The sequence below is a fragment of the Falco punctatus genome, assembly GCF_963210335.1.
Source record: "Falco punctatus genome assembly, chromosome: 13".
Classification (NCBI taxonomy): Eukaryota; Metazoa; Chordata; class Aves; order Falconiformes; family Falconidae; genus Falco; species Falco punctatus.
This window is the reverse complement of record NC_137593.1, coordinates 29610994-29635399: the sequence shown is the minus strand read 5'-3', so window position 1 is coordinate 29635399 and position 24406 is coordinate 29610994. Positions and strand designations below refer to the sequence as shown.

General features: G+C 60.1%; 1 protein-coding gene across 21 annotated transcripts in view; it reads right to left on the bottom strand.

Moving 5' to 3' along the window:
* Window positions 1–115: 115 nt before the first annotated feature.
* The window catches only part of KIF1A (kinesin family member 1A), a 42571-nt gene continuing 18280 nt past the window's right edge, over window positions 116–24406 (bottom strand). For 4 of the 21 annotated variants that reach the window (XM_080409044.1, XM_080409033.1, XM_080409049.1 and 1 more), the window contains 34 exons: window positions 22711–22790; window positions 22314–22420; window positions 21603–21686; window positions 21297–21477; window positions 21134–21206; window positions 20791–20884; window positions 20510–20658; window positions 20171–20349; window positions 19944–20081; window positions 18711–19004; window positions 15085–15203; window positions 14913–14998; window positions 14467–14605; window positions 14136–14304; window positions 13689–13779; window positions 13193–13311; window positions 12960–13015; window positions 12086–12194; window positions 11908–11974; window positions 11732–11816; window positions 11256–11361; window positions 9274–9300; window positions 7749–7772; window positions 6266–6380; window positions 5898–6031; window positions 5689–5750; window positions 5432–5577; window positions 4947–5159; window positions 4711–4788; window positions 4289–4413; window positions 4008–4154; window positions 3698–3890; window positions 3504–3622; window positions 116–2947 (listed from right to left, as the gene is read on the bottom strand). In XM_080409044.1, the coding sequence (XP_080265170.1) occupies window positions 2905–2947; window positions 3504–3622; window positions 3698–3890; window positions 4008–4154; window positions 4289–4413; window positions 4711–4788; window positions 4947–5159; window positions 5432–5577; window positions 5689–5750; window positions 5898–6031; window positions 6266–6380; window positions 7749–7772; window positions 9274–9300; window positions 11256–11361; window positions 11732–11816; window positions 11908–11974; window positions 12086–12194; window positions 12960–13015; window positions 13193–13311; window positions 13689–13779; window positions 14136–14304; window positions 14467–14605; window positions 14913–14998; window positions 15085–15203; window positions 18711–19004; window positions 19944–20081; window positions 20171–20349; window positions 20510–20658; window positions 20791–20884; window positions 21134–21206; window positions 21297–21477; window positions 21603–21686; window positions 22314–22420; window positions 22711–22790 (3951 nt within the window). In that variant the 3' untranslated portion in view covers window positions 116–2904. The remainder of the gene's footprint in view (window positions 2948–3503; window positions 3623–3697; window positions 3891–4007; window positions 4155–4288; window positions 4414–4710; window positions 4789–4946; window positions 5160–5431; window positions 5578–5688; window positions 5751–5897; window positions 6032–6265; window positions 6381–7748; window positions 7773–9273; window positions 9301–11255; window positions 11362–11731; window positions 11817–11907; window positions 11975–12085; window positions 12195–12959; window positions 13016–13192; window positions 13312–13688; window positions 13780–14135; window positions 14305–14466; window positions 14606–14912; window positions 14999–15084; window positions 15204–18710; window positions 19005–19943; window positions 20082–20170; window positions 20350–20509; window positions 20659–20790; window positions 20885–21133; window positions 21207–21296; window positions 21478–21602; window positions 21687–22313; window positions 22421–22710; window positions 22791–24406) is intronic. The other 17 variants (XM_080409037.1, XM_080409039.1, XM_080409043.1 and 14 more) reach the window with 9 other exon arrangements.

Below are 24406 nucleotides of genomic sequence, written 5' to 3'. Positions count from 1 at the left end.
CCAACAGCGGCTCAGCATCCTCGCCCGCTGATCCGGCCCACCGCGGCCCCTCCCCCGCTGCCAGTAGCGCCAGTCCGGCGGCGCCCGCCCGCCGCAGGAAAGAGAACTCGGGGTGTTTGCGTTAAATGCCACATTTATTTCAGAACCGAACAAGCCTCACGTGTGCACGGCCGGCCGGGCGCAGGACAGGCAGGGCCCGCGCGTTGCCACGGCTGGCAGGAGCTGGAGGGTGTGGAAGGCAGCCCGCCCTGCGCAGGGCCCCGGCGCCCCCGTGGAACTCCCTGCCTGATGGGGCTCGGTCACGCCTAAACCTCGGGTTTTGTGCCCCTCGCCCCAGGGGCTGCGGTGGGCGAGGGGCGGGTAGGCGGGGGCCTGAGCAGAGCCAGCAGGACGGCAAGGGCAGCTGTCCCCGGGGCTGCCCCGCAGGGATGCTGGGGGTTCCGGGGAGCAGCCGCCTCTCCCTTGGCCGCGGGTGCGGTGGCCCCCAGCGGAGCCGTCTGCTCTGCAGGTTTGCTGGCCTCAGGCACGCTTCGGCTGCAGCTGTGGGCCACCCCTTGCCCGTGGCCACTGAACCAGTGTCTGGTCCCTGGCAGACACAGGTCCTGTCTCCACCAGAAACCGCCTCCACCCTGGAAAAGCCTCTCCTCTCCCCTGGGACACCCGGTGTTCCCACCCCTGGCTCCCTACACCGAAATTCAGGATGGTACCAACTAGCCCTTGCACAGGCTGTGGGAGCTGGAAGGTCACAGCCCAGGCCCCCACTTAGTCCCGGCTGCTGCTCTGCCCCTCCGTGCGCCCGGGGTGCCTCTCCCTCCCTGAAGGGCACGGGTGGGCCTGCAGGTCTCTGGAATGGATCACTGCGGGGAAAATAATCCGGGCTGACGGGGAAGCTTGTCCCGGGCAGGCTCGCTGCCACCTGCCTGGGGAGCAGGGCAGCTTCCTGCAGCTTCAGGCTGGAGCAGTGGGGTGAGACACCCAGGGAGCTGCGGTGAGGCTAGGCAAAACCAGCAGGGGCTCAGGATGGATCCCAAAACCTTTTCCACAACCTGAAACCCAAACTGAATGATGCTTGATGTGCAGCGAGGGGGTCCCTGCAAGCCTCTGCCTGCCTGTCCATGCCCCCACAACACGAGCGTAACGAGAAGACAGTACCATGTCCAACACACACACGCACGCGCACACACATACACACACACGCACCCCCCCCAACAGACTGCGTAGGGGGGTGCAGCAGAGCCAAGGCGCAGCCGTGCTGTGCAAGGGAAAGTCAGCTGTGAAGGTGTGACAGCAAAGCTGGGGATGCCCAGGAGATGCACAGAGGAAGATGCTTGCCTTCCTGCCCGGAGCTGTGCCAGATGCCGCTGGCCACCCAGCAAGCCCCAAACCAAAGCATCCCCTGACAGGTGACAGACAAGAGAAGGAGGAGAGGGATTGCTGCTGCTGCTGGGGAAGGTGGGAAGTGGTGATGGCTGGAGGAGAAGGTCTTTTCAGTGAAGCCACCTCCACTGTGGGAAGCCCCCTGGATTAACGTGCTGACAGAGGCAGGGTGGGAAATGAAGTGGGTGCCTGCATCTGCAGCAGGGGAAAAGGAGTGAGAGAACACCAGCTACAGTAGTAGAAAGAAGCCCTGTCCCCACCCTGACACCTCATGCCAGCCTCCCCCCTGCCCCTCCAACCTGCTTCAAGCCTGTTGTCCTGCTGGGGGAAGGGATGTGACAGCCCTTTTGGGAAAGAGCAAGGATCCTGTGGATTGGGATGGTCATTCCTAGCCCTCGCTGCTGGGGAACTTTCCCATCCATCTTCAGAAGCAGCCACCTGAACCTCCACATGCCCCGCAGGGATGGGACCTTTGGTGTCCTGCCCCAAGAGGGAGGGAATACCTTCGGACAAGCACTCTCCCCCCCCCCGACGATGCTCCCAGGCTGGGATTAGTGGAGGTGGCGAAGGAGCACCCCACACACTACATGACAAGCAGAACCATGCCCCCCTGCCACTCCCTCTCCCTCCAGCAGGACCAGGCTCCAAAGTGAGGTGACCCATCCATGTGGACATGGGTGCCCTGGCCAGCTGAGACGAGACGGCAGGCTCCCACCTTCCAGAGGTAGATGGGGCAGGTAGGAATTGCCTCCTTTGGGAAGACATGGTGGGCTGTCCAGCCACCACTCAGGGGAGAAGTAGTTTAAGCTGCAAGGGGGGCAAAGCACAAGGTTGGGGAAAAGCAGGGAGTGAGGGCAGGCACTCTGCTGCTGCTGGGCACGTGCCAGGGATGTCCTGGGGAAGGCATCTCCGGGACCCCGGCCCACCTCCAAGGCTCTCCCTTGCCCAGGGGAGGCATTGCCCAGGGGCCAGGACCCAACTTATGGGATTTTTGTGACGTAAATAAATACTTTATAAATAGCATCTTAAACTACTGACACCTGATCTTACACTGCCATCTCTTGCAGAAACATCAATAAACTAGGAAATTCCCTTACCTAAACTACCCTTTCCCTTCGTGTGGAGGCAATTCCTCCTGCTCTCCCACCTCCAAACTTTACTGCGCTCCCACCTCTGTAGATCGAAGACCAGCCTTTTAGCCAGAACCGCCCTCCTTGCTCCCTCCCCTCTGCCAGGGACCTTTCTGGAGCATTACAGATGGTGTGACATGAAGGTCTCCTACGGGGGAACAGGCAGTACATGGCACGCACACAAGAAATCCTGCCCAGGCAGGTCCAGGCTTTTGCAGCTACAAACAGAAGTGAGTTTCCCCCATGAAGGTGTGAATCGAGACAGATCCTTCCATGGAGCAGACAGCTAGGGCAGGAGATGGTGTGAGAGATCAGACATTAACATGGGGAGTCTTGAGACAGAATCAGCTATCTTGATCCTGTTGGCAGACGGATGAGGTGGAGGGTGTTTTTCAGGTTAGATTCTCATCTGGGCTGTTCTCCTTCTGGACAGCTTTGATCTGATTTGGAAAACAGGGGACAAAAAGTGTCAGAGATGTGGACAAGGAGAGGTGTGGTCCCCTGGGCTCAGTGTCCTGGCTGCAGGCTGGTGCTTGAATCCAGCCAGAGCTGGAGGGACATGGGATTAATGTCTCTTTAGCCAGATCACACAAATTTTTGTGGATTTACTTCTGTTCCCCCAGTCCTGCCACTTGAGATGCTCTCAAGAACTTTGTGAGATGCTCTCAAGAACAGTGAAGGGCCACTGTCCCTGCCGCCAGGCATGGAAGTTGCTTTGATCTCAGCACAACAATGCCTCTGTACCAGCTGGAATCTGGCCCTAGATTGAAGCATTTATTTAAGTGGGGAGGAGCTGAAATCAAGATTAATGTGGTCCAAGTTTTGCTGGCTGAGAGCCTGTCCCAGCACAGCCCTGCGCAGGAGGTGCTCCCCATGCCTGGCCACAGGTCAGCGGCAGGGAGAGCACTGGGAGCAGGACAAGAGCATGCTCGGCTGCATGCAGACCCCCCACCAACGGCCTCCCCGCAACCCCCTTTCCCCAGATGACCCTGGTACCTTATGGACCCAGCCAGGAGGGGGTTGAAGGCGTAGAGCCAGTCGTGCATGTCCTTGTCACTGCTTGCCTGCAGCAGGATGCCCCGGTGCTCTGTGCACACTGCGAACGTGTTCGGGGTCTGCCAGGGGAGAGCTGGGGCTGAGTCCCTTGCCCAAGGGGCTGCAGAGAGCGGGGCTGGCTCCCAGCACTCTACCTTGAGCATGGCCTGCTGGTCCTCGCTGTACTCCACCTGGGCCTTGGAGAGATTTAGTATGGCCCTCTCAACTGCATCCTTGTCCGAGTTGTAGATGTAGACATATGGGCGTCGGACCACCACAAAGCGCTTCACCCACCCATTGGTGTGGGGCTCCAGGAAGTGCAAGTAGCCCTTTTTGGAGACGATGGGGCTGCAGAAGGGACCGAGGTCAGGGTAGGACATATACCATGTGGAGGTGGCAATGGAAGGGCACCATCCCCCCAAGCCCCACACTGCTCCCCTCACTGGCTCCGCTAGCTGCTCCTACCTGACCCGAATCTCTTGGATGTCAGGCACCAGCAAACGCTGGGGCTCCTTCTCCTCCTCAGGCCGGCGGGCTGGGGACTTCTTCTGCTCTCCTTCTACTGCAGGCTCAAGGTCAGGGCTCTCTGCCCTGGAAGAGACCTGGGGGGGTCTGGGGAGGAATGAGAGGCCAGGGTGTAGGAGGAGTGACAGCTGGAGAACACCCATCAGCCAGGACCACTTGGTAAAGCTGCGTTGCCCAGGGGCCGCTGGGGCATCACCCAAACCTCCCAGCTACCTTCTTACCTGACCTCCATGGCGTTGTAGTGTCCTTCCACCAGTGACGGGCAGGTTGAGGAGGGGGTGAGAGTGGTGACCCCAAGGGCTGGCATGGAGGGGTCTCTCATCAGGGTCACAGACATTTCGGACAGCTGTGGAGCAGCAAAGGTGTGGACTCAGGTTTCTGCCCCAAGCCAGGCACAGGCGAAAGACCAGGTGCCTGCTCATACAGGGAGAGGCAAGACCTCCAGCTGCTGGGGTCCTCTCCTGGCATGGTCCCAAGAGCCACCAGCTCTGGGAACGGCAGGGCAAGTGGAGGGATCAGGGACCCCAGAGCAGGGACCACTCATACCATGGTGCCCATCTCGCCCCTGCCCAGCCAGGCCCCTCCAGCCATGCATGCCCCCCAGCCTCCGCCAGCCTGGCAGAGCCCAGGGCAGTGGCAGTACCTTGCTCTCACTGGCGCTAATGCAGACGTGGCTGTGGCTGTACTCCCTGTTGAAGGTGTGTGTGAGCAGGCGTAAGCACTGTGGAGAGAGGAGGAGGATGGTGAGGCAGGAGCCATCTTCCCCCACCCTTTTCCCCCCACTCCTCCTGGGCTTTCTCCTGCTGCAACCCCCTACTGCCCCATGGGAGCCTCTTCCCAGCTTCATCCCCATGACCTGGGGATGCTGCAGGACGGTACCTTCACGGCCAGCTCCTTCTGTCTCTCGCTGGGGGTCTCAGGGGGAGAGGTGCGGCCCTCAGGGGCCCCGTCAACAGAAAGCGGGGTAGAGACGCAGGAGGTGCTTCGGGACTCGGAGTCCTCACTGGAGCAGGGGGACAGGGTCTCCAGGCCCAGGCGCTGGGTCGTCTCCAGCTTCTCACGCAGGAGCAGGTAGTGCCTTGTCTTCTCCACCTGGGCACAGGCAGCCAGGCTCAGGGGTGGCTCCTTCCCCGCCAGCATCCTTTCGAGGACCATGCTCCCCAGGACCCATTAACCCCATCCGTTCATTAGCTCCAGGTCTGCTGGGACCTGGCTACCAGCAATGCACAGGAGAACATGGGCAGCACAGCCCCGCTCCAGTCTCTTCCCGCAGCCCGGGGTGGGGAATCCCACCAGGACCGGCAGGGTGAGGGGCTGAGCTGCCAGTTGCATTGTCTCAGCTGATTTCTAGCCCCAACTCTTACTTCTTGCAGGAGGCTGAGCTTCTCCAGCTCCCACTGATGGTCGAGGATGAGGCTGTCGCTGCGGGGCCGCCAGCCAGCCAGGTTCTCCTCTCCCCGCACGTAGGCTACAGAGGTGTCCAGCACACGCCGGCGCCGTCTCTGCATACCTGCGGGGACAGACACACAGCTAGGGGGGCAGATGCACGGCCCCGACCCCGACCGCCATGCTGTGCCTTCTGGCCCCACAGTGAACACCCAGGCAGAGGCACGGCACCCACCTGGGCTGCCAGCGTCAGCCACACAGCAGAGGCTGAGCTCATAGACTCCCGTCACACGGTTGCTGCGAGCAAAGGGAGACGAGGTGTTACCAGCTCTGCCCCATCCCTGTGCCCTGGTTATTTTGCCCAGGCTGCTGGGATGCCCCAGAAGGGCTCCAGTCCCTGGGTGATGACTCTTCTCCCTCAGAAAGACAGGCACATCCCAGTACCTCTCAGAAGCCCGCAGGCTGCCACTGCCAAAAAGGTTGCGGATGGAGCGGGAGGCAGGAAGCTTGGCATCCCGGGAGTAGAAAACCATGCAGAAGTCTTTGGTGATGACGGCAGGCTGAGTGCAGTTCTCCATCTGCAGCAGGGCAAGGGAGAAGGCATCAGGGGGGCTGTGGTTTGGCAGCCCAGTGGATTTCTCCCACCCCTGGTACCCAGTGGTTTCCACTCCCAGGGCCCCACAGGGTCCCCAAGCGCCAGGCTGAATCCTGCGCCCCGTAAGCAGCAGTGCCAGCTAAGGAGGGGTTCACACTGCAGTGGGGGAAATACCAGACTTTGCTGGCATTATAATGGCCCGAACTAAGGTCCTTGCCTCAATGTAGGCAGAAAGAGTGATGTAAATTTTCTCCCGGTACGGGGTGACACGGTTGAGCAGCAGCGAGTTGTGCATGGAGCTATCCCACGCTGTCTCAAACTGGTAGAAGCTCCTGCCGAAAAAAAAAAGCAGAGCCGGTAAAACAACCCCCCCAGAACCCCAGGCAAGCGAGCAAGGAGATGCCATCGTCCCCCCTCCACAGCGCTGTGACAGACCTGCAAGGACACATGGACATGCACACGCAGCAGGGACAGATGGGGACAGCCACTCCAGAGGACACAGGCTCAAGGCAAAGGGGGAACAAGGCATGGTGGGAGGGGGATGCGGCATCCTCAAAACAGCCGACGGACCAGTGTTTTGGGGAGGAGGGACCGCGGGAGGAGTGGAGGCTCAGCTGGGATGCAGGCAAGGCAGGGCAGGCTGAGGAGGCAAAGGAGGGTGCATGCCCCACCCCCGTGCTCAGAGTGGCGGGGTGCCACCCCCAGCATACCCGGGCCGGGTCCCCACTACCCAGCCTGGGACACGCAGCACCTCCTGGCCCCCACCAGAAGCAGCTGTCACCGTTCTGGTGACAAAAGGGAAGGGAGGTTGCACTAAGGGGTTGCTGCCACCCCGCCCCTGGGAGAACAGCCCCCACGGCCAGCCACATCCCCTTCCCCAGGGCTGCCCCCGTCTGCCAGCCCTGCACCCCAGAGGGACCCAGGGACCGCTAAATCGGTGGCTGGCCCCTGTTGGGCTGCATCCCCCTGCTCCTGCTCTGCCCTTGCCAGCCCCATTCCCACCAGGCTGCCTTGCTCCCCTCACTGTGTTCTCCATGGCTCCCAGGCTGGGGGAAGGGGTCAGGGGCACCCGGCCCCATTCACCCTGTGCCTGTGGGGTCCCGTAGAGGACGGTGCAGCCACCCAGAGCAAGAGTGGCAGTTGCCCTTTTTGGGTCAAGCAATTGAGGGTGGAGGAAGCAGGAGGTAACTCCAGCTTGAGAGCATGGGGGATCCATGTTTCACCCCCTGCCCTACTCCTGGGCTCCCTGCCAGGCCAGCCCCCAAAGCCATCCAGAGCTGCCACAGCCCAGGCTCCCGCCTTGACCATCCTGAGGAAGCTGTGGCTCAGTGATAGCTCAATGAGGATGCTTCGGCACATCCCTGAAGCAGCGTCCGGGCAGCTGAGGGGCTCTTTTAGAAAGAGCCAGGGCAGCCAGGGGGAGTGGGAAGAGGCTGTCAGCTGTGACTGCCCCCAGTTGGAAGAAAAGGGAGAGCGACACTTTCAGGTGTATAAAATACGTTAAAAAAAAACCCGCATGAGACAGAGCCAAGGTGAGGGATTGCTTTGCAGACACAGGTCGCTTGAGAAGAGAGTACTCCCCAGGGAGGAGGAGAAGAGGAGCCTCAGGAGGGTGGAAAGAGCAAAAAGCAAAGGGAGGAGGCGAAAGAGAAAGAGAGAAAAGCAGGAGGGACCAGACCAAGCGGGTGCGTGCGAAATACCTAGTGTCATTTCCGAACGAAATGCTATAAGTGGAAGGTGACCCAAGGACAAACACACACACGTACACACACAGAAAAACGAAAGGTCAGAAAGCATTGTCTGTACAGCGCTGGCACAGGAGCAGGGCTGTGAGGAAGGGGAGGCTTGGCCCCATATCAGCACCACTGGCTGAAGGAGCTCCTGCTTGGCTAGACCCCTAACTGGAGCCCAGGAGGAGCTCAGCGAGGGCAGACAGACCTGGGTGAAAACCCTCTGCCTTACTCGTGGTCCAGCAGCTGGGAAGTGAACACATTCCTCCTCATCCCCCGCACTCTGCCTCCCCTTGCTGCCGTCCCAGGGCAAGGAGCTCCCACCCAGTGCAGCCCCTTAGGAAGGTGCCCACTGAGGGGGGACCAGCCACCCCACTGTCACCCGTGCAGTGGAAGATGATTTCTTGGCCCATCCCCTGGTCCGCAAGGGAGACCATCACTGTGCCAAGAGCTCACAGGCAATGCCAACGCAAGCCATATCCTGCAGCTGGATCTGTGCTGGATCCATCCCCCTGCACCCCAGGGGTTACACCACAACAGTGCCAATGGAGGGACAGCTCTGACCTAGGGCGTCTCCCAGCTGGACCAACTTCTAGCTGCTGTAGGGAGGACAATCTCCCAGGAACAAAGCTACAGAGCCCACCAGGACTTGGGACACCCCATCCCCTGTCTCCCAGATGCATCCTCCTCTTCTGCTGCGAGGCAGGGTGGTGGGACACCCCCTCCTCTGCGGCCTCAGCAAGGCTCCCATCCAGAGGTGGGTGGCAGCATTCAGGTCCGGCAGCTTGCGCCTACGCACCACACACCAGGCTCACCCTGCAGTCCCAGCTGAAGCCCCCTCCCATCCCAAAACAGCCGCTCCCCTTGTTACACAGGGGTATAACAGTCCATGCCACATACGGGTGCATACACCCACCATTGTGCTTGTGTACAGACGCACACCGCCCGTATGCCGCACCTATACCTGCGAGACTACTGTGCACGGGACAGGCAGCCACGGCGTGTGCCGCCACACCACCCAGTGTTACTGCCATCCTTGTCAGGTGCCCAGGCGAGGGCTGGAGGCGCTCTGAAGCCCCCACCATGGCTGGCACAAGCCTTGCGGCTACTCCCAAGTGGTGCCAGGGGCTAAGATAGGACTGGGGCAGGAGGCAACAGGGGGGCGGCACGCTCAGTGCTGGATGCCAGAGAGATGGGAGAGCAGCGAAGTCAAAAAGCCAGAAGAAAACCCAAATCAGGCGATGGGGGCGCAGGCGTGCGAGGGGGAGCAGCAGCCAGCGAGAGCGTGGCCCTAACAAATAGCAAAGGGGCCGAGTGAGCGAGAGGTGCCAGGGCAGGGGGGAGGAAGCATGGGGCATTTGGAGGGATGGGGGGCTGGATGTCCAAGTGCTGCCTCAGGCAGGAGTGAACGCACTGAGGAGAGGGGGGAGAAAGAAAGAAGGGAGAGAGAAAGGGGGGGGAGGGTGGAAAAAAAGCCAATGGAAACAAATAATACCTAGGCATATCCGAATCAAGAAACTGCCTGCAAAAACACAAAACAATCACATGGTTAGTGTGGGCTCAGATGGGCGGCAGCAGGGGAGAGAAGCGAGGGGGAACCCTGAGCGCTGCCCCCCATGCCTCCTCCCTGGGCACTCACTGCAGGGATGGATGAATGCTGGAGAGGGAGCTGTATTGGCTGCTCCCCCAGTCTCCTCATGAGTGGCTCTGGGGAACGGGGGAGCCTGGGGGCCGGGGGGAGCCAGGGCTGCTCTGGGCAATGGAGGCTGCATGGTGTAAGGCAGCGAAGCAGGGAGCGCAAGCAGCCAAGGAGGAGAGTGAAGTGGGTCCTGGCTCTGCCCACTGCCCTCCCTCTGCCCATCCTTGCAGGCTGCTGGGGCCAAAGCATACGCACCTGCATGCCAGATGGAAATAGGGGGGAAGTTGCATGCCCCTCAGCATCCTGCAGGAAGCTGGCCGCCCCCTCCTCCCCCTGCCTAGCCCTCAGCAGGCTCGACAGGATGGATGTGGGACAGATACGGTGTGCACACCAGCCCGCGGCCCCAGATCAGGGGCGGCCCTGAGACGCAGACCCTCCGAGTGTGCAGGTAAGTTGGGCTCTTGCCAAATCCAAGCCCCGAGTCTGCCTGCTTCTCCCCACACCCTGAGCAACCCCCAGCTTAAGCTGTGTCCCCTTGTCCTGCAGGACCTGCGGGGGGAAGGCAGAGCAGGAAGCACATCCCCCCTGCCAGGCTACGCTTAAAGATGCTTTACATCCTATATGGCTGCACCTGGGACCAACCAGCCAGAGCAGGAGCTGAAAAACAGCGCAGCCTCAGCAGCCTGTGGGCGCCTCAGCCACCCAGCTCTCAACAAAAACTGCCACAGCTTGGCCAGGCCAGGCCAGGCCCAACTTGCCCGACTGACCTCACTCCGTTGTCCCTGTAGCTGTGCCGAAGTGCCCAGCCTGACACTCATACACATGCCCAACCCTGTGATTTGGCTCTGCTGCCCTGGTACTGCGCGCTTGTCACTCCACCATGCCCAGGAGTTGCCCTGGGAGTGCTCCAGGGTGGCACCTCCCATCCAGACCCCCATCATTCCCCTCAAAAACACCCTGCCTTCGAACAGGCCACCTTGGGACAGCGCTGACCCTGAAGAAAACAAGGAGAAAAGCGACCCCCGCTCCCTGCTGGGATGCTCCTACACTGGCTACCACCATGTGTGCAGCCCAGGACCAGTTCCGCTGCTCCCAGCGCTGCCAACAACCATCCCCATCTTGTCGCCGCTGCCCGCAGGCACACATTCTGGCCAGGGACCCCTGCCAGCCCCCCAAGTTTCACCAGCAACCCTGGTGCAGAGGAGAGCTCTGCCCTCCACATGCACCACTCCCCCCTGCCCCCACAGGACCCAGCCAGGGAGATCTTGGAGATAAAAAAACCTCCAGCCCTGCTGCTCCCACACCCCTGCCAAACCCATGGCAGGGGTGGGGACAGCCCGCCCCACAACAGGCATCCCCACAGCAGTGGGGGATGGCTTTTCTGCAACACTCCCACAAAAATGGGGACCCGCCACGGGCACCAAGCAGCCTTTCCAGCACATTTTCTGGGATGCAGAGCAAACAGCCCTTTGTGGCAGGTCCCCTCCAACCGCAGGGTCACTACATCCTTCCAGCACCAGCACCGGCACCAACCAGCTCTGCACCTGGCAGTCACAACCATCACGGGAGAGAGCAGGACACCCACCCAAATACCCTGTAGTGCCAAAGCCCAGTGCGGAGATGGTTGGGTGAAGAGAAGGAAGAGGGCTGGTGGCTTTGAACCCCAAGACCCTCTGCAGCTCCAGAAACCATCTGCCCTGATGCAGCAATGGGTCAGCAGGACCCTGCGGAGGAACCAAAAGCCCCCCCCCCCCCCCCCCAGGGGAAGGAGGGGCTCCCCACATCTTCCCCCAGCCCTCACCGCAGCAGGGAAGAGCAAGAGAAGCAGCAGCACGCACCGGTCATCCTGGGAGGGGTGGATGTACCCAGAGGAGAGGATGTTCAGAGACAAGATGTTGGGGTCAATGAGAGACTCATCTGCTTCTGGGGTGTTCCGGATCCGACCTGCAGGAGCAGCAGAGGGACATCTCTCAGGCAACAGCTGATGGCCCTGTGAGGGTCCACCATGAGGGGCAGAGGTAGCTGTCTGCCTACATCCCACAGCAGCCCCCTCATCACAGGCAACAGCTGCCTGGTGCTTGGCCACTCAGCGCTTGAGGTCCTGGTCCAGCTCCCGGATGCAGTGGCCAGGACAAAGGCATCCTGTCCATGTGGCATCCCAGTGTCACCTGCCAGGCAGCCACCACTTTGTGGGAGGGGAGACAAGGTATAAAGCCCCATGTGGGAATGTGGGTGAGAAAAAAGTCCGAGAGGATGCTTGGGAACTCAGTGGGCTGAGGGTTGCTCACAGCCCACCCAACCTGATTTGGCTTACCCACGACCAGCTCACGCACTTCCTTCCAGCGGATGAGGCTGCCCGTTTCATGCACCAAGGTGACGGTGATTCTCCTCTGGATGCCCTGAGACCCACAAGGCCAGAGAGAAGGGACAGTGGTTAACACAGCTGCCAGTAGGAGCCAGAGCCAAGACGGCACCTCAGGGAGAAAGTACCTGGTGGAGAAGGAAGGTCCCGTGGCATGGCATGCCTCCACGGTGGTCCACGACAGCAGGAATGTAGCTGGAAGAGAGGATTGCGGCATGACATAGAGGCCTGTTGGCCTGCCCGGAGGTGCTGAGCACCAGGCAGATCACCACGCTGCCTCCCTCTCCACTTTCTGGCAGGACTTACTCGCCGTTGGCCTCCAGCTCACAGATCTCAAAGAAGACCATCAGGTCATACTTGCACTGGCACGGACCAGCGCTGGGCCGAGTCATGGTGCTCAGCTTTGTCGCAGGCACTGTGGTGGGTCAGAAAGACAGCTTAAAGGGTGAGCTTGCCACCGATGTTTGGAATGAGGCATGTGATGGCAGGCAGGGGAAGGGGCACAGCAGGTAGGGACCACGGGGAGACACATGGAGGCAGGTGGCAGCAAGGCAGGAGGGAATGCATAGAGGGGGACAGAGCCATCCCGGGGACCTTGCTGACCACTGGCATGCCTTCTGCCATGCCCAACACAGGGCAGCAAGGGTGTCAGGATGCAGCTAGCCTCACCCATCCCCAAGATGCACATTCTGAGCCCGCAGCCCTGGCACTAACACATCTCAAACCATACAGCACCTCTCCAAGGGTACCACTCAAGGACAGCCGTTTGGGGACAGCCACTTGGGAACAGCTGAAGGGAAGCTCCGCCAGTGCTGGTGCGGGGACCCCACAGCAAACCACAGTGCTCAGCCAGGCCCCCACAACACAGGTCTCAGCAGCCAGAGCACAGCGGAGACCCCATAGCCCCTGTGGGATGGCATGGCTGAGTGGCCACCTGAACTGTCCAGGGCGGGGAGCCTCCTCCCTGCCACTCCACGGGAAGTTAGAAGGGGGCTTTGCATCAGCCGGGTGCTACCAGAACGGGTGCCGAGGGCTTTAAGGGCTTTTGGGTGCTATGGTCCGCAGTACATTTTTTGTGGTGCCCTGGGGCCCTAACTGGTTGGTCCCGCTGGGCAAGGGGACCCTGCACCCAGCACAGGGACCACGGACAGGCAGAGGAACAGGCAGCCAGATCCCCTACCTGGTTTGGAGAGCGGCATCACACGGGGGAAGTGGCGCCGGGACGGCCTCAGTGGGCTGCAGAGAGAACCAGCTTGGTTAAAGCATCCACAGGGACTCTGAATCTGGCTAACCTCACCTACCCCCTGGGGCCACCCCATCCCATCACCTGGCCCCTGTTTCTCTGGGTCCCCAGGAGGGTGGCTGCACCAGGTGCCCCCAGTGGCACCCAGGGGCGGCTCAGGGTGCACCTACCTCAGGACGTCCTTGCAGAGGGGTGGGAACGGGTGCTGCTGGTAGTGCCCAAAGACTTCAAATACAATCGGCTGACTCTTGATGTATTCAATGAAGGACTTGGTCACCTCCACAGCGATCTAGAAGAGAAAGAGCCGTCGACGGCACAGTTTAGCTGGGAAAGGGATGCAGCTGGCAACAGCGCCAGGGAGGTGAGAGGGTGCAAGCCTGTCTGATCCCCTGCATCCCTCACCCATCCCCTTCCCCATGGCCCAAGGATGGTCTCCCCACCAAGACCACTGCCATGGAATCCCAGTCTTTTGGGGTAGAAGGAAGTGGCTTGTGGTCTTTCCCCCACACATCCACCTTGGCTAAGGTTGGCTTAGCTGAGCAGCTGTGACAGGCTGGGAAAGCCAGCAGGAAGATGCTCCCCCAGGGAGAAGATCCAGCCAATGGCCCGGCAAGGACACCAGCAGCCATGGGGGTGAGGGGTTGTGGACAGGGGAGGGGTACGCACATTTTGGACGTGATAGAAACCCAGTGGTGGCCCCCGTCCCGTGTTCTTCAAGGGTTCTGTTGAAAAGGCCTCGTCATGGCGATGGATGAAGCTGTGGAGGGAAGGAAGGTGGCTTGGGGGCTACAGGACAGGGACGTGCTGGAGCACGGAGGGCAGAAAAACCAGGAACCAGGACAAGAATCTGCTCCCCCCAGGGCTGCTGCCCCCACCCTGGCCTGGCGTAGGACCCCCCTGAAGCCGGTGGGACCCTCTCCCTGGTGTTTTCCAGTGACTGAACAAGATACCAGAAAAACACACGGGCTCATCCTGCAGCTCTTGGTTTTGCCTCCCCATCCATAAAGGGCTCGGAGCTTGGAGAGCTGGGACTCCCCAACATTCACCACCAGCCCCGAGGCAATGACCAGAGCACAGTGGGAGATGTGGGGCCAGGAGCCATCGAGGGCTTACTTGAACTGGCAGAAGATGTCTGCATATTCTGCAGAGATGCTGGAGGCTTGCAGGACTGTCACACGGAAAGTAAAGATGCTGCCCAGTTTCAGGTGGTCTAGAGCTGTCTCCAATGGCCCATCCGGCACAGGCTTCTCTGGACTGTCCAGGAGAAGGTCCTCTGGGGTCACTGTGGGGAGGGGAGGGTCCTCAGCAGGGCAGGGGGTTCACCCCCTGTGTCTGCCAGCAGCCCCATGCCAGGGCAGCGGGCTTTTGACACTTGGGTGGGCAACAGGAGTCTGGATGCTGGGGCAGGGGACTGCTCCCCAACCACTTGTCAGCACCCCCTCACCTGCACAGGTGTTGTTGTTGACTTCGTCAGCAGAGGGACCCATGTCGCTGACCTGTCCCTGGCCTTCGACAATGCGCAGTTCCTCCTGGGAGGTCCCCGAGCGAGACATCCCCACCGCTGGGCAAGACTCTGACTGGAACTGTGCCGGGAGCAGTGCTCAGGGGTGCCGGTGGTCTGTGAGGTGGTCCCGCTTGCAACCACACCCAGAGTCCCAGGGCACCTCCAGCTCTCCCACCCCACAGCAACCCATGCTGGGACAAGGGCAAGAGCATGGTACAGTGGTGGGTGTCAGAGGGCCAGGGGCTGCCAGGTGGACTGGGAGCACGGTCCCTTCAGCGCGATGCCTGCACCCGGGGGAGCACGGTGGTCCGCGTGGGGGAGCACCACTGTGGCAGGCAGGGCTCCATGGTCCCCAGGCACCCACCAAGAGCTGGCCGCCACCATACCTTCTCAAAGTGCTGGTCATCAAAAGAGATCTTGGCCGTCCCCGACTGCCGCACACCGGAGCCGTAGTCAGGGGCTTCCTCATCCGCTGGGGGGGATGGATGGTTGTGAGCCGGTGCAGGGGGATGTGGGGGATGCGAGGGGCGCATTCTGGGGGGGGAGCCCCCCTCCTACCTGAGATGGCCTGGACGGCCACACGCAGGAAGCCCTTCACCTCGCCCTTCTCGCTGACGATGGCCACGCGATGCACCAGGGGCACAGGATAGAGGAGGTTGCTCAGGTAGACAAAGGCCCTGCCAGAGAGGGGAGGGGGGGGGGGGGAACACACACAACATGGGGGGAGCGGTCACTGCCCCCACCCGCGGGTCCCCAGGCGCGGGTGGCACGGCCGCCGGCGGCCGGGATCCCAGGTCACCGCTCACGGCACTACCGCGGCGCTGCAAAGCAAAACTAAAGAGAAAGCAGCCAGGGCCAGCCGAGAGGGGAGGGGGTGGGCAGCGGGTGGGCAGGTTCTGCAGGCAGGCAGGCGGGCAGCGCGCCGCGGGCGGCACGACGAAGCGGACAGGGCTCGCATACCTCTCCGGCTGTCACCTCCGTGGCGGGCAGGGAGGGGAGGGGGGCTGTGCTGGTGCCACTGTGAAGCCGGGAGGGAAGAGGACCTTCTCTGTGGCGAAGAAGCTGGAGTACTACTAGGGCAGGCGGTGCTGCGACACGACTTGGGGGCAGCTGCCGAGTCACCGTGGCAGGGATGGGGTCAAGTCAGGACGGGAGGGGAGGGTGGCGAGGGAGGTAGAGGCCGGCAGGAACAAAGGAGGGGAGAGGAGGAGGCCCCGGCTGGAGGCCAGAAGCCTCCAGAGATGAACCTGCCAGGGGGTCCCGGCCCCAGCCCTGCCTGTGGTATCACAAGACTGCTGGTGGCTGCACGTGGGTTCTGCCCAGCTGGGAGGGATGCTGCATGGTGTGGCTGGCAGAATTGGTGGCATATGTCCCCCCACCCCATCCCTTCACACGCATGTGGCTATGGAGTCCTGGGCTGCCCACCACAGGGGTGGCATGGCTGGCTTCTCCCCGTGGGTGGGGAAGGAGCTGCCCGCTCCCCGCGCAGCCAGCCTGAACCTCCCCACTGTCCACGGCATCCAGATTGCCAGCACTACCACAGCAAGGTGCCATGCCAGGGTTCAACACGATGGCCACACCATGTCTCTGGCAGCACCTCCCACGAGGCCACAGCTCCCCATTTTGCCTCCTCTTGCCATCCTCCTCAGCCTTGCCACCAGCCAGCCTGCCTTCCAACAATCTTCCTGACACCCTGGTGACAGCGTGCTGTGCCCTCCATGGTGACAAGCCACTTCGGTGCTGAGCTTCCTGCCAAGAGGTATAAGCTACCCTTGCCTGCAGGGCAGCACCATTCCCAGTGAGAGGCTGTGTGGGGTGCCCAGCACCCCAACCCAGGGCAACCACAGGCATCTTGACATGCAGCATATTTGGGTGTCATGGGGAGGGATGGTGCTGGAGCTGGCCAAGACACTCCTGCTTCAGGAGGGTCCCGTGAGGGTTGCATCTCCAGGAGGCTGGCAGTGCTGCTCGTGATGTCCCAGCCTTGCAGGTGCCTTTGCAGACATCCAGTAGTACCCAAAAATGCTTAGGGAGCTCCTGCAGCAGGACCCAGCCCTGCACTTGCAGCCCAAGCCCCAAAGTCCGGATATTCCCCTTGCTCTGGTGACTCCCATTGAACTCCAACTGCTGCTTGAGGCTTTTTCCACCCAAAGCATCTCCAGTGTCTCAAGTTGTGGAAGCAAAGGTGATGCCCCATCACTGTCTCCTGCCGGGCCCAGCTCACTCCATCTCTTCTCGGAGACCACCGGGGACAAGTGGCTGGACTGTGCCAGGGCTTCCTGGCAGGACCGCGTGCCTAGGGTAGAGCCCACAACTGCGGGGATGTCTCGAAAGTACGGGGATCTGGTTGTGCCTGCTCACTCAAGATCACAGGGCAGCTGGTGTTGAAGCCAAGGGGGTGAAGAGGGGAGGAAAGAGGGAGAGGGAGAGGGTAGGTGCGCAGGGAGGAGCGGGACAAGTGTGTCACTAGAGGAAGGAGGGCAGGGACACTAACCACAAGATTGGTGAGGTGCAAAGATGGCATGCTCAGACCAAAGAAAAGCCTTTCCAAAGGAAGACAAAAGTGAAATAACCCCAATTTTTGCTAAAGCTTTGGAGAGATAGAGCCAGCAGCTAAAAAAAAAAAACCACCAACAAAACCAAAAAACTAAAAAATTAAAAAAAAAAAAAACCAAAAACCTAAAAGAAAAAAAAGAAAGGAAAAAAAAAAAATCAAAGACAAGGATCCAATCATAAACCAATCCAAGCACACTTCACAAGAAATGTGGCCGGCGGAGCTGCTGCGCGGGGAGCCAAACCCAGGGCAGACTCAAAAGAAGTCCGAAGGCGCCGAGCTCTGGGGAACGTGCCCCCGGCACGGAGCAGGGCCGCTGCCGCAGGGCCTTGTTTGGTTTTTTGAGGTGCCCCTGAGAGTTTTGAGGGGGGGGGGGGGTGTTTATGTTTTGTTTTCTTGGTTTTTTCAATAAGGAAAAAAGGAAAAAGAAAAAAAAAAAAAAAAAGGGGGGAAGAACCCAGCTCTTTCGGTCTGAGGCTGCAGGACTCTTACCACACCTCTGCCCTCTCTGCCTGCACTGGTCCCCCTCTTCCCCACCTCACTGCCCACACCCTGCCCCTCAGGGATAAGCCTGGCTTTAGCACACCAAGGAAGAGGAGCTCCAGCTCCACCCCAGTGAGGGCAGCCCCAGTGGAGAGAGGTTCATCATCACCAGCCCCTCTGGCTCCTGTACGGGGCAGAGGCTCTGGGACCAGCTCCAAGCACGCACCCCTTTGGGAAAGCCCTGGAGCAGAGCTAGCAGCACCGCATCCTGTTTGGGGGATGGGCAGAATGTGATCGGGTTTGGCAGCACGGCCAGTTTTGTGGCAGCTGGTGGGTTTCCTCAGGCCAAGACTGATGGAGCCCGGGGGGGGGGGTCACCTGGCCAACAGGTATGAGGCATCAAAGCTCTTGTCCTCAGCTGGAGCCGAGGAGGATTTGGAGCCTGTACCCGGGTTCCCACGACCTCCCTGAACAACTCCTGTGCCAAGCTGGCAGGGATGGCCCCAAGCCGAGCACCGGGTATGGGAGGCAAGAGAAAACGCCACTTTTCGAAGAGCCCTCCCGTCCCTCCTGTGCCCAGCTCTCCCCTCACTCCCCTCAGCTTTGTCCTCCGGACCGCCTGAGGACGTTCAAGCCTCCGCCTCAGAGGGGGCTCATGCTGACCGCTGCAGCTGGGACGGCCAAGCCGGTGCCAGAGGCACATGCAGTTTTGAAGTGCCGGCGTGTCACCTGCCACCAGCACCACAAGGAGTCACCCCGAGTCGGGTGGGAGATGGCCCTCCCTGGGACAGAAATGCCCAGGACTAAGACCCCTGTGCGGCTCCCTCAGCTCCTTCAGTGCCAAAGATGCAGCAGAGCTCCCCTGCTCAGGGATCATCCCCAAGACCTGCCTAAAGGGTCTCCAGCGGAGCTGGCACCGTCTACTTTTCCCCTGCTACCCCCCTGGCGCCGCTGTGCTTGTCACAGCCCTACCTCGGTGGGCATCTCACCGCCCTGCCCGGCGCCCCAGGCTCAGCAGCAATCCCGGCCAGCTGGCCACCCCCTGCGCCTCTGGAACACCCCAGAGGTGGGAGTTGTGTCCGAAAGCAGTTCCCTCATGCGAAAGAGCTAGTTCCTTCCCGGCATGCTCTCCTAAAACCTCACCAACCTTCCTACTAAACTGAACAGGGGGGAGCGGTCGTAAAACGGATCCCGGCCATCACACAGTGGGCACTCCGGAAAGATGTCTTCCTCCAGGTCCTCCGCCTCCTCCTCCTCCTCCTCCTCCTCCTCCTCCTCCTCCTCCTCCTCCTCCTCCTCCTGCCCCTGGTGCTGCTCGTCAGCAGGCTCGGTGATGTCGGAGTCGGGGTTCGAGAAGGTAGGGGAGGGGGTGAGATCAGCCATGCGCTCGCTCATGCATGTGTTGAAAAGAGGAGAGCTGTTGCAGCCAGAGATATCTGAACTAAGGTTAGTACAACAAGATAGAAGACAGGTTAACACCAGCTGTTCCAAACAGAGAGAGCAAGAATAGGAATTTTGCTTTTTTTTGGGGGGGGGTGGGCTTTTTTTTTTAATGAGTTGGGTTTTGGGGCGGGGCTTTTTCCTGCTTAAACCAAAGGCCGCTGGGAAATAAAGACCTGCCCGTCCGTCCGGTGTGTTTCTAAAGGAAGCGACCAACAGCCATCAGCTATAAAGGGCGGAGAAAGGAGCAACCCAAGGAGCCGGTGCAAATGGTGGGGATTCCCCTCGCTGGCTTTGTGGGCAACGTGGGGACAGAGCAGGCACTGCAGCCTCCACCACTGAAGGGAATCTCTCCACATGCCATGGCACGGGGGGGGACAACGCTGTGGCAGGTGCGGTTGGTTGGTTGGGCCATGCGGCTCAGTCCCCTGCTCCCCCTGCCCACCGGGGCAGACCCCTTCTCCAGGGTGGCTCATCCTCGTTGCTGGCATTGCACTCTTCCAGCCAGCAAGTGGGAAGCGCACGGAGACAGGCGGCACATACCGTACAGACGGATGCTCAGACACCAACACATATACGTGGACGCGTGACTGCCGGGGCAGAAGTTGCGATGGCACAGGCTCTCAGCCTGCTGGACAGCCATAGCCCCCCGCTTCCCACTGGTGTCAAGCCAAGAGCCCATGCCTCACAGGACTGTGTTAGGGCAGGCAGTGGGAGCATTGCTCAGCGGCTCATGGGTCTCTCAGGGTGCCAGCAGTCCATGTGGAGGAAAGCCATCGCAGTAAAGATGGGCCCTGACCAGCACCAGGGGGTCAACGCATCCTCCCATGGCACGGCCCCAGGGAGACAAACGCTCCGCACGTGGCAGAGCTGGCGGCGCTTCCTCCCACAGGGCTGCCTGCGGGTCCCGGCCGTGCTTAGAAGGAGCCAAAGCGCTCACCTGCCAACCAGCCTGAACCAGGGGAAGCGGTCATAGAAAGGATCTCCACCGGTCACCACATTGTCGCAGTCCTCGATGACACTAGAAGGCACTTCTGCTGCACGGTCATACATTTCACGCATTAAGTCCAGGCGTTGCCTGCAGGCAGAGGGGGACACGATGGACAGCTGGGAGAAACCGGGCTGAGGCTGGCCAAGCCCTCCCTGTCATGGGCACCATCCTCCTACCTCAGCTTCTCCAGCGTCCAATAATGTGTCGCCCCGTTCTTCTGGTCCTGCACCTCTACGGCCACGATGGTCCGAGGGAACGGCCGCTTTTCCCGGTCCTTGGCGGCATCAGGAGGCAGGAGGTCAGGGGGGAGAGGCGAGTACAGTGTGTCAGTGAGGAGCACGAACTGGAACTGGACCTGGAGAGGAGCAGAGGGAGACAAGTGAGCTGCCTCAGAGGACGGCAGGTGCCATGCGGTGCCTTTAGTGACCCCTTCCTCAGCGTTTCCCTGGCTGCCTGTGCTTGTGGCCTCTGCCGTGGGTGCCACAGCACGCCAGAGAGGAGCCTGAGGCACCCACCTTTTTCTTCAGCTCCACACTGATGGCGTTGGCTTCCTTGAGGAAGATGGCATTGCCCCAGAGCAGGTCACGGAGGGAGGTGAACTGGTACCACTTCCACTTCCTAAAGGCCCAGAGGGCCAGCTCAAACTCCCGCTCCGTCCACTGCACTGTGGGGACATGGAGGGACAGTCACCCCACCGCTGGGAGAACAGGGGCGCAGAGGTGCCCAGGGGACATGCAGTCCACTCTTCTTGCTCCCGCAGAAAGCATCAAAACCCTGTGGTGGACCTAGCCCTCACCTTCATCTTCAGGTTCTTCCTCTTCCTCATTTGCCTCAGGGTAATACCGAGAGTCCATCTGCTTCTGCAAAGCCTCCAACTTGCTCTCATAGTCCTGGGGGAAGCAGAGAGAGGGATGATGCAGCCCACAAAGTGTGACCTTCCTCCATGCTGCCATGGTGCTTCTCCCCATCCGACAAGCACCTGGCCTTCTCCCTCCTCTGGGTCAACTTATGGGGACAACCCCAGGAACGACAGGTTTGCCCTTGTTTTGGGGACACACAGAGCCACCCTATCCAAAGATCCACCAGGACTTCAGTCATGCCTGGGAAGCCCAAGAAGGAGCCAGATCCTGGTCACCTACCAGCCTCTGCTGCTCAAGAAGGTAATTCGCCTCCTCCCGCTCCCTCCGGTACTGGTCCTCCAGTTCCTGGAGCCTGGGAGGAACAGGGAAGGAGAGGATGACCAACCTGAAGGTGGATACTCAACTCCCCAACTCTCCATTGCCCCATCCCCTGCACCCTCACCGCTGCTCCATCTCCTGCTTCATGTCGATGCCCTGCTTCTCCAGCAGCTCTCTTTGAGCAAAAGCCCAGTCCACAGGCTCAGCAGGTGTCTCGGCGCACGGGGTCCGCTCCCGCTCCTGCCGAGCCTGCTCGGGGTGGTTAAAGCGGAAGACGTGGCTCTTCCCCATGATGATGCGATTTCCTACAGGGTTACAGGCAGGGTGGAGGAAAAGGACATGGGTTTAACGCAGGACAGCCTACAGGGACCCCGTGGGATGGAGGGAAGTGGGTTAGAGCACCACTGGTGTACCAGCTCCAGGGACCCACCTGAACGCAGGATGCTGGGCTCTGTCACCTTTTTGCCATTCACATAGGTGTCAGCGCCTTCACAGGGCTCCAGGGTCACTATCACTGCAGAGACAGTGGGAGGGGGAGAGGAGGAGTGAAGGTAAGGTGGAAGCAGAGGGATAAATCCTGCACCTCCCACTCTGCTGCTCCTGCAGCCCCAGAAGGCGAGAGCTGCCCCAGTCGGCACCCCAGGTATGGAGTGGGGCACACTGGGGTACCCACCAGCAGCACCCACACCCTGGGTAACCAACAGGGCTCGGCCAACCTCATGTTAATCAGAGCGGTCCCGAGGACTAAAAGCAGCTGAAGACTGAACATGAGAGGAGATCAGAGCCTCCAGCATGCATCTCCAGCCTCCCCAGGCTCATCTCCCAAAACCCTTTCACCCCCAGATCCCTGCTGGTTTGCGGGGTGGGCTCGGCTCCGCATCTTGGGTGGGGGAGTCATCTATAGTCTGCTCTTCCATCCTGCCCCGACCTCCCCAGCCTGCCTCACCATGGCAGCTTCCACGTGCCTTGCTCAAGCTTCCCTCCCAGCTAGGTGAGGGCCGTGGCTCCCTCTGGAAGCACAGAGAAGCCACAGCCATGCAGGAGAGCCCCACTAGTCCAAGGAGGGCAGAACTCCCAGCCGGGGGTAGGTCCTGGGGACTGGGGTCCCTGGGGAGGTGGAGCCACTCCGGACAAGGAATACCTTCACCGCCGGTTTTGGTGTCGCTGCGGAAAAGGCAGTGCTCTTCCTTAATGAAGTGCCCACTGAGAACGATGTCCTGTCTCTTCTCTGCATCTTCCCGGCCAACCCTGCCAGGGGGAAACCCAGCTTGATCCTCCCTCAAAGCAGCCCTTCCCTGGGCCTCCCCTCCCCGAATCATCCATCGAGCTGACGGGAGCAGCCCTTGGTGCACAGCAGCACCACCATCCCTAATGAGATTGCCAGGCACGTACACTTTTCCCACATGGCCACGACACTTCGGGGATGCCCCAGAACGGTGTCCAGCCTGGAGACAGCTATCACCCTACCGCCCACCGAGGCAAGTCAGGCACTGAGATATGGGCTAGGCTCCCACCACTCCATGGGACCTGGCCCTCACCTTGTTATCCCATCCTTAATGTAGTAGAGAAGACACTCGGACATGAGCGGGTCCTCATTCAGGTTGACCAAGTGTGGCGTCTGGGAGAGACAAACAAGGAGTTACCCTGGTATGGCTCATCTACTGAGGGGTGCTCCCAGGGAGCTGGGAACCCAGCAACACTTCGGGCTGGCCCCTGCACAGGCTCTCCTGCTCTCCATAGCTCTAGGACAACATGCCTAGGCAGGTACTTTTCAAGGGGACTGCAGAGAATGGGATGAGGATGACCTGCCTCCACATGCCCCCTTGCTTTCCTCCTCAAAGGTCTGAGCCCTGGGCGCCCTTCCCCTGGCTGCCTTTGAAAATTTGTGTTGCAAACAAGCCCAGCAGGGAGCTGAACACTTCCTACGAGGAGTCCTTGATATGGCTTAGTGTCTCCTGGGGCTGGACCTTGCTTACCCGTGCTGCATGCCCATGGGCCCTGGCCTCACCATAGCCCCCAGCTCCGCCGCCGGCAGTGTAGCTGAGGCAGAGACATGTCCTGTGCGGCAGCCGGTTTAGGGTAAGGGAACTAAAAGTGCCCGTTTTTTTCCACTGATGGTACAAGGACAGATGAAGCACCCAAAAGAGCAGCTCCCAAACTAGAGGTTCAATGAAAAGTAGTGGAGACCTGAAGCCGCACCTGCAGGCTGAATTTGACTCCCTGGTCCTAACAGTCCCCTCCCATCACTTTCTTTCCCTGGGTCACAAACCACTTTGTTCTTGACAGGAGGGAAGCTTCTCTCCCGGGCACAGAACTGCAGCTAGCTTAGTTCACCCCACTGCAAACTGCTGTGATTGCACCTTCAGGCAACAGGTCAAGTCCCAGGAGCATCAGTAAGTGAAGTTCTGAGTTTCCCAGAAATAAGAATAGAGACCGTAAGAAATGTCTTGCCAGCCTGCTAACACCCAGCAAGCAGAAGTTTCCCCCTCACAACAGTGCTACAAGCCCTGACTGATAGGAGAGACTCACTCCAAATAGTGCAGGAGAGCTGGAGGTCAAGGGAAATGCAGGCTCTCCTCCTCCATGGTGGCTGGCAGGAGTAAGCTGGCTATAACATTTAACCTCTGGCCTCTCTGGGCAGACATGTAGTCGTGGGCTCTGAGACTCCTTCAGTTTACAGTTTTTCTCCAGATTTGCAAGGCTGGCTAGTAGAAGGCATACGCTCTACCTTCCACTAAGCTCCTTGGAGAGGTAACCACCCCAGTGATGGCACACGGCAGGACAACAAAGTCCTGCCCTGCTTTGCCCTTAACAAAACAGAGTTTTGCACACTGTCGACACTAACTTTCCTTGCCAGCCACTGGAGAAGTCAGAAGAGTTTCCACCCACCAGACAGCTGAAGAGCAAGGAGGAACTAAGACCACCACAGCAATACCCCACCTCCAAGACCAACCTGCTTCGGGGAATAAACCCCCACACTTTCTACACAAAGGTCTGGGGTCCTAACAGGCAGCAGCTGAGACAAGAATGAGAAACAAAGACAGAAGTATATAAATTTGTTCCAAGGCATGCAATGGGAAGGTCCCAAAGCCTTCAGCACTGAGTGCCACCACCCCAGCTGGGACACACATATCTACTAAGACATTTGGCCAAGCCAACGAGCATCAGCTCTCAGAGCATCCCTCAGTGCAGCAGGAAAGCCAAGCGAGCATGCCCTGGTCCTACCAGCCTTAG